At 41.7% G+C, this 15,241-nt stretch overlaps 1 protein-coding gene across 2 annotated transcripts; it reads right to left on the bottom strand.

The window, feature by feature from the left end:
• Window positions 1-3,848: 3,848 nt before the first annotated feature.
• Window positions 3,849-14,280, bottom strand: LOC125887753 (glucoside xylosyltransferase 1-like). 2 transcript variants are annotated; one of them, XM_049574813.1, is made up of 8 exons: window positions 13,830-14,280; window positions 13,228-13,320; window positions 11,034-11,217; window positions 10,526-10,657; window positions 10,182-10,433; window positions 9,599-9,722; window positions 9,219-9,391; window positions 3,849-6,092 (listed from the first exon to the last, which is right to left on the bottom strand). In XM_049574813.1, exons 1-8 carry the CDS (start codon window positions 14,045-14,047, stop codon window positions 5,931-5,933), a joined length of 1,338 nt encoding a protein of 445 aa, XP_049430770.1. In that variant the 5' UTR covers window positions 14,048-14,280; the 3' UTR covers window positions 3,849-5,930. The 2 variants fall into 2 exon arrangements, with proteins under 2 accessions (XP_049430770.1, XP_049430771.1); XM_049574814.1 differs by lacking the exon at window positions 13,228-13,320 and having other exon boundaries at window positions 13,830-14,276.
• Window positions 14,281-15,241: the final 961 nt, after the last annotated feature.

Here is a 15,241-nt window from a genome sequence, read left to right on the forward strand (position 1 = left end):
AAAGTTTCACTGAAATTAGGAAGAATCCAATTTTACAGTAAAGTCTACCAATATGTGTGAAGTGACAAGATGATATCCATACTATCTCACTATCGGCTCCGAACTAGCGATTTCATTTTATTTCCATATGAATAATTCTCATCTTGCTCTGCTTACTGTGGCAGATTCACCTCTCAGCGTGATCCTGAAGGATCCATGCATAACTAATGCTCACGGGTAAATTACATTAATCGTTTTAACCCCTGGCATATCAGCACCAAATACCTGTCTCAGCAGTGCTGGAAAATGTAGTATTGATCAAAATGTTCACTTGTTAAATGATATCCTTCTGCAGCAGGAAAAGGGAGTGAGCAGAGAGACAGATGCACGATGGGAAAACAGATTTGCTACCTGGTCCATTCAACTGTGATAAACTTCTTACTTTCCTCTCATCCCCGCTCTGGTTTGTCACTTTGTTCAGTTTATCAAACTGACAAGATACACGACTCACTGTCAGGTGCATGTCTCGACTAACAGGAGTCTCATCCTCACTCAGATGTGTTGTCTTGCAAAATGAGCAGATTGAGGATCAGCCGTTGTTCAGAAGTATCCTTGAAGGGGAGAACTTCTGTGTTGTCACGTCACATATTGAGTTCATCAAAGCCTTAACAACCCTTTTATTTAGTTTTAGTTGTCTTATATAAAGCTGCACTGTGTGCATGAAGCCTTTGTTAAACTTTACCCAACTCAACAGCTCTATGAGGCTTTTAAGTCTCTCTTCATTATTTCTGTCTTACGGCATGTACGGTTACTGAAGTTTTGGCTAAAGTTCAGTAACAAAACTCTTTTCTTTCATGTTTCCACTTTATTACTCTGAGTACATTTCTACTTTTTCTTCCCACTCTCATCCTCTCTGTCACTTCTGCTTTGCCACACTGCCAAACTCACCTTATCAGACTAGATATTTCTTTCAGGAGCTGGTAGAGACCAGCGGTGGGAGTAAGTCATTGTTTTGAAAGTCACGTCTCAAGTCTTTGCACTCAAGTCCCAAGTTAAATCTCAGATCAAGACAGGCAAGTCCCACATACTAAATTTTGAGTTTAGAGTCCTATGTCATAATGTGCTCTTCACCAAATATAATGCCGTATTAACAGTTAAAAGTGCTTCACAATAAAGGCATGGTAAGCACTGAGTCATATCATAAGCTCAGGTAAGATTTCAAAAGAGTTGCAGCAGCATGAAATGTAAAACTAAAGAGTTTCAGACCTGTATGAGGAAAGTCAGAACTAGTTAAAAGCTAAAGTGAACAGATACGTTTTTAGGTTTCTTTTAAAGCTAATAAGCGAGCTAGCTTTCTTGACATCTATACATAGTGTGTTCCATAGCTTTGGGGTGTAATTGACAAAGGCTTCATCTTCCAGCTGTTGCTAGGAACCTCCAATAAACCAGCAGCAGATGATCGCAGTGTTCTTGGAGGCAAATAGTTAGCAAGGGAGTTAGCGATGTAGCTCGGCCCCAGCCCATGTAGGGCTTTGTATACAAGGAGGAGGAGCTTAAAATCAATTCTAAATGTAACAGGAAGTCAGACTGGCCTGATGTGCTCTCTCCTCTTGGTTCTGGTTAATAGCCGAGCTGCAGAGTTTTGAATGAGCTGAAGTCTCTCAGTGGTGTTTTTTGGGAGGCCAGTCAAAGGTGTGTTACAGTAGTCGAGGTGGCTTGAAATAAAGGCAAAATTGGACAAAAATCACACTTTTTAAAATCTAGACTTATTTATTAAAACAAGCTTATTGGAAGTTGATGCCTCTACACCTGTAATCTCTGATTTGCACGTTTCAGTTTTTGGTTCTGCACTGCGTAGTTTTTGAAAGCGAGCAATGTTGTATTTGGTATTCATTTTTCCAACTGGTGCTGTGTCGACTTGCTAGTAATTAATAGTGTTTATGTCAGTTGATTCAAGCAATGAAGGGATATTAATTGATTTGTGGCACACCTTTTAATTTTTGGACTTGGGGACAGGTATCAAGTATTTTCAAGTCAAAAGGCTCAAGTCCAAGTGAAGTTTAAGATTCTAAGAGTTGCAAGTCTTTTTGGATTTGTGGAGTGATCAAACTTGTGACTCCAGTCTGACTTGAGTCCAAGTCATTTTACTCTGGAAGACAAACAGTGCTAAAAGAAGAGTAAATACTGGATTTACATTTGAAAGGTAGCCAGAAATATGACCCCAAATTAATAATGTAGCATAACCTAACATTAATGTTGTGTTCACTTGTTGTTTCTGCTGCCCCCAAGTGGTAGAAAAGAACAATTTATTACATGTCAGGTAAGATAACTGCATGTCTGCATGATCTGCACACACATTCTCAGTGAACATTCTACCAAATTATAGCTCATGTGTTTGCATAGCTTTTGTAAGTGCACATCATTTTACGCCTGGTCCCAGATATTAAGGACTCTGCAATCTGAAAAACATCCTGTCATCCTAAAAACTCTAAATGCCCCTTCCACATAACTGTTGACGATGTCAGCTCCACACTCTGCTCACGTAAAGAGGGTGTTGATGACTTTGCACTGCCTAATATTGCATAATCCTTACTTTGTGACCCTTTTTACTCGGTGTTGGGCCATTTGCCTCCGACTGTTTTAATTTATGCCTGGGCATTAAATCCTTATTGAACATTACGGAGGCCAAGTGGTGCAAGCAATAACATGAATAATCCATTGGCAGTTCCTGTTAGACTGAAAGCGAATGAGACCTCAATCACCATTATGCTCAGGGGGGAGTGAAACCAGGCGGTAGCAGCATCAGTTTTCCCCCCTAAAAACGGAATATGCTTTGGCATATTGAAGTTGTAAACATCCGTCTCACTAAAGGAGGTTGTCCTTGAATGTATTCAATAATATCATTGAGCATTTTCTCTGCAGATGTATAATGAAGGATGGATGGATGGATGGAAGAAATAAATTGATCTCTGGTGTTTTTTGTGGAGGGCAACTCCAAGCTTAGCTTTTAAAAATATGTACCAGAGCCAACTTATGAGCCTCTCCTTCTAGCTATACAATTGTTATTGCTCATTAGCTCACAGTACAATACAACCATTAATTGCCTAATATGCAAATCTTTACAACCACTGCTTGGTTTCACCTGGCTTCACATCTAAGATGGAGCTGTAGATGTAACTCGGAAAACTTGTGGAGAGGTAATTCTTTCTTAAAATACATAATTTCACCCAACTCTAATTTCTCAGGAAGAAAAATGGACTTATCTTAACAGCTGCTTAGTATAGAGACCACTTTAAATTCTTCACGCAGCTCTATCGCTTATTCCAGGCACGTCCGTCAATCTGCCTGTGAAATGAAGAGCCAGAGGTGACTGACCCAGACACATCAGCTCCTTTTCGACCACCTAACAACACTTCCTGAAGTCTTCACACTCACACATGAATTTATTCTTAGCTCGCTGCTGCCTTCCACAACGCGGCTCATGCTTGGGCTTTGCGTGGCGCAAGTGGGCAACAAGTACAGTTTATGCAAAGTGGTTATGATGGCTGGTGCAAAAGATTTAATATGAAGAAATAAAGGAAATAAAATGTAAGAAAGTGAGAACAGAGCATTGCAGATTAAACCTTAAGGAATTTCTGTCATTATTTAATTACACCAGAATTAATTTGCCTTATTACAAACACAATACTCTTAGGATTCTTCTAATTTAAAGTATTTGCAGTCCAAAACACTCTGTAGTCTCAAAGCATGAAAATGAAATTCCAAGCATTATCACATACTTGGCTGTCAAATTTAAAGTGCTACGACTTAGGCTGAGTTGACTTTTTCAACTCAGCCTTTCTGAGATACATCACAGTCAACACTGAAAATGCTTTTTAATAAAAATATTTATTCCCCATTCATTTGATATAACCTTGAATGTCTATGCTGGCTTTTGAGTAAGACATTTACATCACAGATATCATCTTTGTGTCGTTACAATCCTCATTCTCAAATCAAAAGTGCAAATTGTTTGCTAAACCTGGGAGCAGATTTCATGACGCTAGCTGGCTTGATGAAACACTAACTACTCTCCGTGGCAATGTTCCAGTTATAGGAATCACATGTTCATATTGGTAAAGATACTGACATTACTTTAACGCCAATACAGTAAACAGTAAACAATGCTTTGACAAACTCCCACACCAGGGTGGATGAAATGACAGCCTCATGTTTAAGTTTTAAGGTAGGCATCAAAAGTGCTTCCTGTCGAAGATAAGAACAATAAATACTGATATATTCCATATGTTTATAGTAATCTTAATTAGCATCTGTTTTGTTCAATAAAAAAAGGAATTCCTGGTGAACTAACAAGTACCTGAAAATAACAACAACCCTTTTCCGTGATATTGCAATCCATTCTCATCCCAGGTTGTCGAATACTTTCCACTGCCACGCCCCTCAGATTCTCATAGCGACGCACAAGCCACACAGCTGAAACACAGTGTAACGCGTTTAATGTGAAATGGATGCAGTTGGGAGAAGTTTTCCTGGAGGGCTTCCTGTCAGAAAGGGATTTCTTGGTTAAGGCAGGAAAAAAGTTGTGGTTTGGGTTAAAATGATTGGTTTTCTGTCAGAAAAGGCTTTCTGAGAAAAAGCCTACAAGGAAAACTTCTCCCATGTGCAAAACGGTCAGGGTTGGGCTCTTGAAGTAGCTACGTCCATTAGCCACTTAGCACAATCATTACCGCTTTGCAGACAGCGTCATTAACAGGCGGCTCGCTCAGTGTGTGACGTGCACTTGTAGATAAAATATAGGCCTATATTAATGAAGGTTCATTAGTACGGTTTTGTATTTCTCTGTAATGTAGCACAGTGTTAACAATGTTACTGATACACTTCTTTCTCAGACCTTCAACTCAAACCATTGTGTTGCCCCGCCCAAAATATACCATTTAATAATTTAATTAACATCGTAAACATGTGGGCAACTTGTCGACTGATGGCCCTAAATGACGACTATTGGTCCAGTAGGAAAATTCTTAGTCGGGGGCAGCCCTAATATTGTGACATGAATATGGCACGAGTGATGTCAGTGAGCGACAACGGTACATAATTTAAGTAACATTACATAAAAACAACACTGTCTTTGGTTTCACATGGGAAGGAGCAACTTAGGTGATGTAGCGTTGAGTTAAAAAAACACCAGCTTTTGGTTTCACGCTGGACACAAACTGTGGTCTCCTGGATAAAAGTCCATTTTTGTTTGACCCATTCATCTTTATATATATTACTTGCCATGGATGGGTTTACATTGGAGATATTGTCTCATGACGACGCCAAATGGGGGCCTTCAGTATCGATATCACACGCCGAGGGGCATGACAAGGTGTTGGTATTTGACCCCCTGGGAAACAGGAACAGGCTTGATATCCTGCAGTGATACCTGTTAAAACCTGTATGGAAAATTATATTACAACAACTCTTATAAGATACTCCCAATGTGAGTACACATTCAAATACCCTGCTGTGTTTTATCCCCCAAAGACCTCTGAAAAACTGTATAACGCGATTGTAGGATCTGTCTCAAAACAAATAGTAACACAACCTGATTGTCTAGAATCCAGCGAGTGTCCTTGTCGGCAATGACGTCCAAAATCTCTGCAGGGCAAAGTGGTTTCAGTGCATTTTCCACCACTGTGAGAAAGCATTTCTGACCAGATCATGTGTTCACTGGACAGATGAGAACCAGGATTGGCTTCACTGAAGAATAAAAATAGAACCTGTTCCACAGATTACCCATTTCCATAGTCTTGATATGCAGTTTGTAACAGCTGATGATTCGGTGTTGACTTGAGTCTGTCATTCAGCTCATTGTCTCCACAGGAGTGTCTTAAATCCACGTCTCTACCTCCAGAGAGAAATTAGAGACACTAATCATGACATCACTGATATCAGAGTGCTGTTTCTGATCATCTTCTCCGTGTGACGTCTTGTTGAACAGACATGATGCTCTGTTTTAACTTCCTCGTAAACAGGTGACTGGTTCTTCCACAGTATGTATTTGTGGTGGTCTGCAGTGTCGCTTCCAGCGGCTGAAGTAATGAGGTCTCCATGTTGTCACCAAACGGGTACTGCGATGTGAAAAAAAAATCAGATTATATTACAGCTTTATGAAGTGTCTTTAATTTAAGTTGTTCTCCTGCATAACTTAAAGACTCAAAACGTGCTTTAAATAAAAGAAAATCAAGCCGAAGTGCGTTTGTGCACCTGTTGCCTGCTGTGGCGGCCATGACGGGAGGATGAGAACTGCATTCAAATCACACAAATTAAGTGCCACATTTATCACTGTCACTTCAGGACAATAACATTCTGCATTTGATTCAAAACTGTCAATTTCAGACTGTGTTTGGATGATGAATATCTGTTACCAAAACTATACAAGAATGGGCTCAGTAGGGCGTAACAGCGCTGGTGAAAGCTACAGCTGCAGCATTCCAGATATGCTTCATTATTGGATGCTTTTGTGTCACCAAGTGAACAGCAAAGATAAAACTTCCAGCTCTTCAGCTGGCTAATATAAGCAGCGGAGGCTTTTGTCACGTAGCGTATGTAAATAAGGACGCTTTTGTTTTTGTTTCCGGGCACGCCATTCTTTCACTGCTCCAGTAAATAAGAAGAAATCACTCTTTTACAGCATCTCATTTGACTCTGGTTTGGTCAAGCATTAGGTAAGTCAAAGCGCACTTTCTTTATTATCTTTCATATACTGCGGCAGGCAATAAAGCACCATTAACAGCCTCCTATCGATTTTTATGTGGATGCTGCTGGTGCGTTGTCCACACAGCCATCATGATGTCTCAAACTAGCATCAGCACTAAAAATTTTACAACTCTTCTGTGGGCTTGGCTGCGTAATGGTAGTGCCCTTTATTGCAAGCTCCTCTGCTTGCTGGGAGAGCCTGCCTTGGGAGCCGGGCTGACTAAGGAGCTCTTGGTGGGATGGAAATGAGAGTTTCCTCCAGAATTGCCTGCTCCAGGCTTTAGGATGCTGTCCTCAAAGGACTGAGTGGGAACAAAGTGGGAGGCGGCCTGAGGAGCTGGAGCAACAGGAAGCGCTGATAAAAGCTTCAACAAAATATACAACAAAGGATGAAACGCTCCTCAGTTAGACCGGGCTCTTTTCTAACAAGCTAATTGTACTACAAAGCCCTGTGTCTTACATTTATCACACATATTATGATTACTAATGACAACCATCAGCTCTTCTCCACCTCCTAAAATCAGGTGGAGTCTGGTATGTGCCGCCTTGGATGTTGTATGCGTGTTTGTGCTGTCGGGGAGACTGATGGAGGCACGAGGGCCGAGTGCCCCATAATGAAGCCCGCTCGTTTACTTAATGGCTGAGAACATTGCCCGCACTGATAGTGGCCAGGCTGGGCCCTGTGGCGGTAATGGATGGAGACCAGCTAATGAAGCTTCCCTTACTCCCCCGATTGCTGCCTGCATGTTGACCGGTGTGCTGAAATCAACGAGAGCAGATCGAAGGCAGGGAGAGAGCTCTGCGGCTGACTTGCCAGCTCACTGATGAGGGATGTGTAAGTGGACTTTTAAGCTCTGAGAGCTGAAACACATCGCATAAATAACGCATGGTAAATCTGACAGATGTCATACTTTTCTATTCCAAGTTCTGTCTTCATGTTCAAGTGCCAGCAATGCACTGGCAGTGCTCTGCAGGGTGTCATACCAACTTAAGGACGCTACAGTTTTGAAAATGTTTAGAGTTTACACAGAACGCATAAAGAGACAGCCAGACCTCACCAGCTGTTCAAAGTGAAATGAGGCCTACGCACAAACCCAGGAGGAAATTAAAAGATGAGGGAGGTGATTTTATGTTTTTCTTATTGTCAACAAGTCCAATGAAAAGACAAAAAATACAACAACAAAAGTATTGTCTGTGTGTCCCAGTTCTGTATAGCTTATCCCTCTGAGCCATAGACCTCTATTGTTGTCCAAAAACTTGTAAAAGCACATAAATGAGCAACACTGTTTTGCTCGCTGACATTTCTTCACTTCGTCAATTTCAGTCTTTGAAACCCTGTTTCCACCGAGCAATATGATACGGTTCAGTTGTTCGGTACGCCTTTTTCCCCATTTCCACTGTGAAAAGTTGTGGATGGTACCAATGGAACCGTTCTGTACCATCCCCATTTTTGGTCCCCCCTCTGTTGGGGTACCTAGCACACAGATCTGATACTAACAGGTGGAGCTGTGAACACTGCAGTCTGTTGATTGGTTGGCTTGGTGGGCTCCAGCAACATGAAACCCCTGAGCTTCCCTTAGAAGGACTAAATGCACAAACAAATATCTCATGGAGAGAGACTCTCACTGCAGCCTGTTTTATTTTGTTAGGAAAATGTCGACGTGCAGCCTCGTTCTATGGACGATAAACAAGGTGCAGGCTTCCCTCTGTGTCACCAGTAATGAGGAATACAGTGGGTGACAACAACACCGCCCACATTTAGGAGTACTGTTTGCAGTGGAAACTCTAAGGTCTAGCATGTCTGAAGGGTTACTATACTGAAAGTGTCTGGTGGAAACTGGGCTTAAGTTCAATCAATTTTATTTATAAAGCCTAATATCACAAATCACAATTTGCCTCACAGGGCTTTACAGCATACGACATCCCTCTGTCCTTTGGACCCTGACAGCAGATAAGGAAAAACTCCTCAAAAAAACCCTTTAACGGGGAAAAAACAACAACAGCTAAAGCAATTCCAGAGGTTGAAGCCAGTTGGGGCTGATTTCTCTGGTTTAGGAGAGCCAAGACAGGATGACGGAAATGTTTAACAGGCTATTGATTAAGCACTGGTGGACGGAAGCATCTATGAGAGAAAAGCAATGGCCTGGAGTGCCTATTGATATTGTAATGACAAGAAAATGGTTCTCCAAATAGTCTGGTCTACCTACACAACTGCTCTCTGAAGAAAAAGAGGCACCAGAAAGAAAATCCATAAAAATGATCACTCCTCGGTAGAATAAACAAAGCCTTTCAAACATAACTTCGCCTTACATTAAGTTTTTCAGAGAGCTGTGTCTGGAACTCTGTCCAAAGTTTTGAGAGAATAAGTAGACTCAATTAAAATCAGGAATCTTTTGCAATACATGGTGATTATTAACGAATAAGAACCCTTGAGTTTTTTAATTTACTGTCGGGGCTCAGGGTAACCACAGATTTCTAGTCAGAGAGGCTGTTTCTACCTTTTGGATGGCCTCGTAGACTGCTCGAAATGCAGGCTGCTTGTCATCATGGTAAACTCCCCTGTTCCCATGGAGAATGAACACACCGTCTTCATCAGCCTGTTGACAGTTGCTGCCGTAGATACAGTGGTCTGGACGGTAGTTCCACTGGCAGGGGAACACATACAGGCTTTCTGTAACACAACAAGAGACATGATTGGTTGATAAGGATTATAAATAACCGGGTTCATTTAATGAAAATCTGGTACAAACCCTCAAATATCTATTTAATTGATGGTAAATCTCCAAAACACCTAATATTTTAGCGAAGCCTTGTTAGTGTCCTGAACTAACTTAACATTCATGACTCATAATGATGCTGTGTATGTAGATGCACAAACCTGGGTTTTGGTGGAATATGATATTAAGGAGGTCCTGGTCACCCCAGGTGATATTAAGTTTATACTTCTGGAGAAGGGGCATCAGAAGTTCCTCCCACTTGAGTGCAACTGTTGTCATGTCATTCTAGCAGGAAAAATACAATAAATCAAGAAAGCATTCACATCATTTTGCATCAGGAAAGCAGAGACCTGCAATTCTGGCAAAGAACTCCTTTTTGTCAGCACTTTACATTAACTCAAACAAACTGTTTTGTCTTCCTATCGAGTGTGTTTATTCTGACATCTTAGGCAGGAATTACAAGAGTGACCTCTGCTGGTCAATCTTGGTGGTACAGCTACCATTACAGCCTCCTGCAGTACGCTCAGCTATTTTTCACTGTCTAAATTGCACACATCCCTACATGTATCAATGATTAACTGAATTTAAAAAAATGTTGATGTTTAAATTTACAGAATTACATTACATTACATCATGATGTACTGGTGTATTGAAATGGCAACAGCACAAAGCAAAAGCTGACAACAGTTAACACGCTGCAAAAAAAACTACATGAAAAAAAAAAAATTTGTATCTGTGCATTACCTTAAAGGATTTTTCCCTGAGGCGCGTCATGTTCATGAGCATGACCCCTGAGTTGATGCCTGTTTTGCCATAGTAAGGGTGGCGGGCAAAACGATTGTACCAGCCGATGCGTGGCTCCTCGTGCTCCGGAGCCATGGCAGCTAAGTGGCTTGAATTAAACTGAGAAAGAAGGCCCCAGATGTCCTCTACTGGCTGCAGGAAAATGATGTCTGTGTCCACATAGAGCAAAGAATCCACGTCCTTCAGGATCAGCTGGAAAACAGACCAAAATAAGCTTATGAGCACATTTTTGCAAATGTTTAATTGTCAACAGGTATATGCATAAAGGATAAAATAAGACCTACTGGCAGGAAGAGCCTCTGAGAGGCACAAGGTTTGAAGAGCTTCTTCCACTCATTTGCATTCTCCTTGGGAAACGTGATGGGGTAGATGGTGAAGTTAAACTTGGTCTGAACTGTTCTTGGCCAGGAGTCCAGCTTAAAGAAAAGATAACCACAAAAATGTACCTCAACAATATCCACATGTACGCTTGTAGCTTAACTTGTTCATTATAAACGTGATTTATCTCAGCCTTTGGGCCAAAAAGTGAAAACAACCTTGTAAAATTAAGACTTTGGTATGAAAACATTCCTGCATGCAGACTGGCAGTTTCTCTAACTTGCCTTGACCTTGCTTGCACAATGTGTGCGGTAGTTTCAATAATGCCTTTTAAATGTGATTCTGTATACACCAGTTGACAATGACGTATGACATCAGAGAGACAGATTTAGTCATAACTGAGTTATTACTTTATAACCAGAAAATAAATACACAAGTATGAAAGTCCTGGGGTTGTTGGGGGAAGACACTTACAGCATTTCTGAAGCGTTCATGTAGATCATCCTCAGCAAAGATGTAAAAGTGCAGAGGCTTCCTGCTGAGGAGAACGGCAGACTTCAACATGGTAAGAGTCTCCTCTAGCCTGGAGCCACAGGCCACCACAGCCAGGTGACTTCTCTCATCACCCTGCTCCTTTACTGCAGAAGCCGACCTCTCTCTAGAAGCCAAAACAAAGTAAAATGAGTTAGTAATCAACCCTGACTTGTATGTGTACACCAGCACGGATACGCTGACAAGTGCAGGAGTGTACAAAGTAATGAAGATATCAGCTGGCTCAGCTGACGGGTGTTCAGCCCTGTAGGGTTGGAACTGTCATAAGGTTTAATGAAAGGATGTAGGACAGGACTCTCTCTCATGCTCTGTGCTGCCTCCAAGTGCTCCTCATAAACTACTCTCAAGCTCACAAATTATGAATGTAATTTGTCACGCATTTCAAAGACCACTTTGCCAGCTTTCAATCATATCTTTGTATGCATGTCATAGTGTGGTGAGCCTACAGACACAATTATAAATGACTAAATTCTATTTATTTGTACAAGACTCTAGTTAATCTGCCTACACTTAGACTTTGAATCACAAAAAAGTAAAGCTACTACTCCACCTATGACTGCATTACTGTGTGTAGAAGCAGAGTGATAAAAAACAAGAGTCTGATATGTTTAATGGTGTATATACACTCACCAGCCACTTTATTAGGTACACCTGTTCAACTATATATTAACACAAATAGCTAATCAGCCGATCACGTGGCAGCAACTCAATGCATTTAGGCATGCAGACATGGTCAAGACGACCTGCTGAAGTTTAAACCAAGCATCAGAGAAGAAAGGTGATTTTAGTGACTTTGAACGTGGCATGGTTGTTGGTGCCAGATGGGCTGGTCTGAGTATTTCAGAAACTGCTGATTCACTGGATTTTCACACACAACCATCTCTCGGGTTTACAGAGGAAGTTCTGACAAAGAGAAAATAACCAGTGGGCGGCAGTTCTCTGGGAGAAAATGCCTTGTTGATGCCAGAGGTCAGAGGAGAATGGCCAGACTGGTTCAAGATGATAGAAAAGCAACAGCAACTCAAATAACCAGATAGGCTACAGCAGCAGAAGACAGCTAACAACAGGAAACTGAGGCTGCAATTCACACAGGCTCACCAAAACTGGACAATAGAAGATTGGAAAAACGTTGCCTGGTCTGATGAGTCTCCATTTCTGCTGCAACATTCAGATGGTAGGGTCAGAATTTGTTGTAAACAACATGAAAGCATGGATCCATCCTGCCTTGTATCAACGGTTCAGGCTGGTGGTGGTGGTGTAATGGTGTGGGGGATATTTTCTCGGCACACTTTGGGCCCCTTAGTACCAACTGAGCATGGTTTAAACACCACAGCCTATCTGAGTATTGTTGCTGACTGTGTCCATCCCTTTATGACCACAGTGTACCCATCTTCTGATGGCTACTTCCAGCACGACAACATGTGATGTCACAAAGCTCAAATTATCTCAAACTGGTTTCTTGAACATGACAGCGAGTTCACTGTACTCCAATGGCCTCCACAGTCAGAGGTTCAGTTTAGAGGTTCAGTTTATTTTTACAAATCATTTTAAAATACAAATACAATTTACAATATACAGTAGACATGATCTTGTAAAAAAGGGTATCCCCAGAAGCCACCAGAAGCCACCAGATCTCAGTCCAATAGAGACCTTTGAGATGTGGTGAGGCAGATTATTCACATCATGGATGTGCAGCTGACAAATCTGCAGCAACTGCGTGATGCTCTGATGTCAATATGGACCAAAATTGTTGCACCTTGTTAAATCTATGGCATGAAAAATAAGGGGGTCCAACCGGGTACTAGCAAGGTGTACCTAATAAAGTGACCGGTGAGTGTATAAATGTCAATCTGTGACAGATTTTAGGCTAAAGTGTCATGTAGAAGAATGCATTTTTACACCAAATTGCCTATACACCAACAACTCGAAGTGTTGTCACTGTCCAAGTTGTCAACATTAGATGCCAAGAGTCAAGAGTAGTTTCAAGGTGCACTGTGAGAGCAGCAGTTACTCTGAACTGAACTGTAGTAGTAGTAGCTGAAAGTTTAAAGTTGAAGTCTGCTCATTCTAAAGAACATTGGTGTCTAATGACAGAGATGCACAAAATCATTCATACCTAAGAGATGATCCCAATAAGCAGTTCACTCCACAAACACCAGCAGGCAGTCTCCAATATGGATTCCAGTAAGAAACTGATAGTGATTTACACCTGACAGAATAATATAAAAACATGATCTTTTTTGGATTTCTCAGGGTTGAATTAATCTCTTGGACATCAGACATGTTTTGGGATTAGATTTAGCCTGAAGTGCCTCCTAGAGTTAGTTGTATAACAGGTGGCCGTCCTTCAAATCCAGCCAAAAGCTAATGAGGCATGGAATTAGTTAACGTTAGCTGGCAGTAACGTTAACGGTTAAGCAATTATCTAACGTTAGCTAGCTAGCTAACAGCTACCACTCGCTAGCTAACAGCACAATTAACATACTGACTGTATTTTCAGTTTATCCAGCTAAGGTTAAAATATTATTGCGGTTAACATTAACCTCAGCCAATCATCTGACGTTTCAACGGCAACATAACATAATATTTTGGTCCAATTTTACAGGCGCTAAATTTATAGCAACTCAAAGTGTAGCTAAAGCTACTTAGCACCAGCTAAACTATCAATGTGCCCAGTAATGAAATGAAATTAAAATGTTAGCTAGCTAGCTTAGCTACCTGTCAAGCCCGTCTTCGCGGTCTCGAAGGCCTGCCAGCCCGGGCCTTTTCCTGAGAAGGTGCCCGGAGTCATGACTGCGCCTGTCGGATATCCCCTGCTCCTTCAAGCCCCAGTCGTCTCCGTCCTCCAAGGTGGAGGCTAGCTGGTTGAACACGTACAACAGTGAGAAGAAGGTGAAGACCAAGCACAGGAGAAATGCTTGAAGGTAGCATCGCATTTTGCGTTTCTAATTTTGTGCGCTAACGGAACATTTTGGTTGATCTTAGCTACCATCTGACGCGCTGTCAGCTAACTAATCTATCTGATAAATCAAGTCAGGAGCTAAGCCGAAGAGCACAGTTGGTGTTTACTGTTTCCGCCCCACCCACATCTGTTGCACGTGTGTCGCGTTTGATCAACCATCTGTCAGGAGCAGTGTGTGTACAGCAGACAGCCAGGTAGCACCCAGGACTCAGAGCTATGTGCGCAAGTTTCATAAATCATATATAACATGTCACACAGGATGGCAGCACAGGGTCAGACATACTAAAGAGACCCAACCCAAATCCTCTCTTCTTAGTATGTTATAAATAAGGATTGTGTATAACACACCCACTGCAGTAGGTTGCAGTGGGCCTACAGGTTCTGATTTGACAACCAAGTAAAAAGGGCAAAAGACCACACCACATGAAATATTAACAACTTATTTCATTGGATAAATATCTTAAAACTAAAGGGGGAAACATCTGTACTCATGAGGTCCTCCTGTCTCTACTAGTAAGAGTCAATGTCAGTGTGTAGTTAGCAGAGGAGGAAGGGGGAGTCCAAGGCCAAGGGTTGCAGTGCTGCAGGTCTCTTGCTTTTTCAGTCCATCCACAAATTAACTCACTTGGTGCAGTCCTCTTTGAGCCACACCATGGATGGACAAGGTCGGTCACACCTCAGCCTTCAGGAGTGTACCCTTGCCTGTGCAGAGAGAGCGCAACCAGGATGAGAGACAGCAGTGTTTGCAGCACATGCTTTAACAACCTCAGTGTGAGGAGGCACACACCTGCCTTCAGTCAGACCCAAACTTGGAGCTACTGTGAAGTCTCTCCACCCCAGACATTCACACAAAACAACTCCCCATCGTGTCAGTCATATATAAGTTTAACAGGGAGTGTGAAGGCAAGTCAGTGTGACACTGAATGATACAGGTCGACCCGTTACATGTTTAAGTGGTGCGAATATTAAATACAGCAGCTAAACCCTTTTTGCATAAGTACATTTATATACTAGTATCAGAAAGATAACTGCCAAGTATAAAATTTCTCTCTGACATGCTGAGGTAGAAGTATAAAGTAGCTGGTGGAGATAGACAAGTACCTCAAGGTTGTACCTATAGTATATGAATACATGTAATATGTTACTTTAGTGCCCTTCTTCCAAGACA

The sequence above is a fragment of the Epinephelus fuscoguttatus genome, linkage group LG4 (assembly GCF_011397635.1).
Source record: "Epinephelus fuscoguttatus linkage group LG4, E.fuscoguttatus.final_Chr_v1".
Lineage (NCBI taxonomy): Eukaryota > Metazoa > Chordata > Actinopteri > Perciformes > Serranidae > Epinephelus > Epinephelus fuscoguttatus.

What these genes read in the sequence shown, in the direction of transcription:
- LOC125887753 (XM_049574813.1), bottom strand. Translation starts at nt 14,047, where the DNA reads ATGCGATGCTACCTTCAAGCATTTCTCCTGTGCTTGGTCTTCACCTTC. An exon ending in CGCGAAGACGGGCTTGACAG is followed by an intron (nt 13,321 to 13,829) that starts GTAGCTAAGCTA and finishes TTATTCTGTCAG; the next exon opens with GTGTAAATCACTATCAGTTT. An exon ending in CTCAGAGGCTCTTCCTGCCA is followed by an intron (nt 10,434 to 10,525) that starts GTAGGTCTTATT and finishes TCTGTTTTCCAG; the next exon opens with CTGATCCTGAAGGACGTGGA.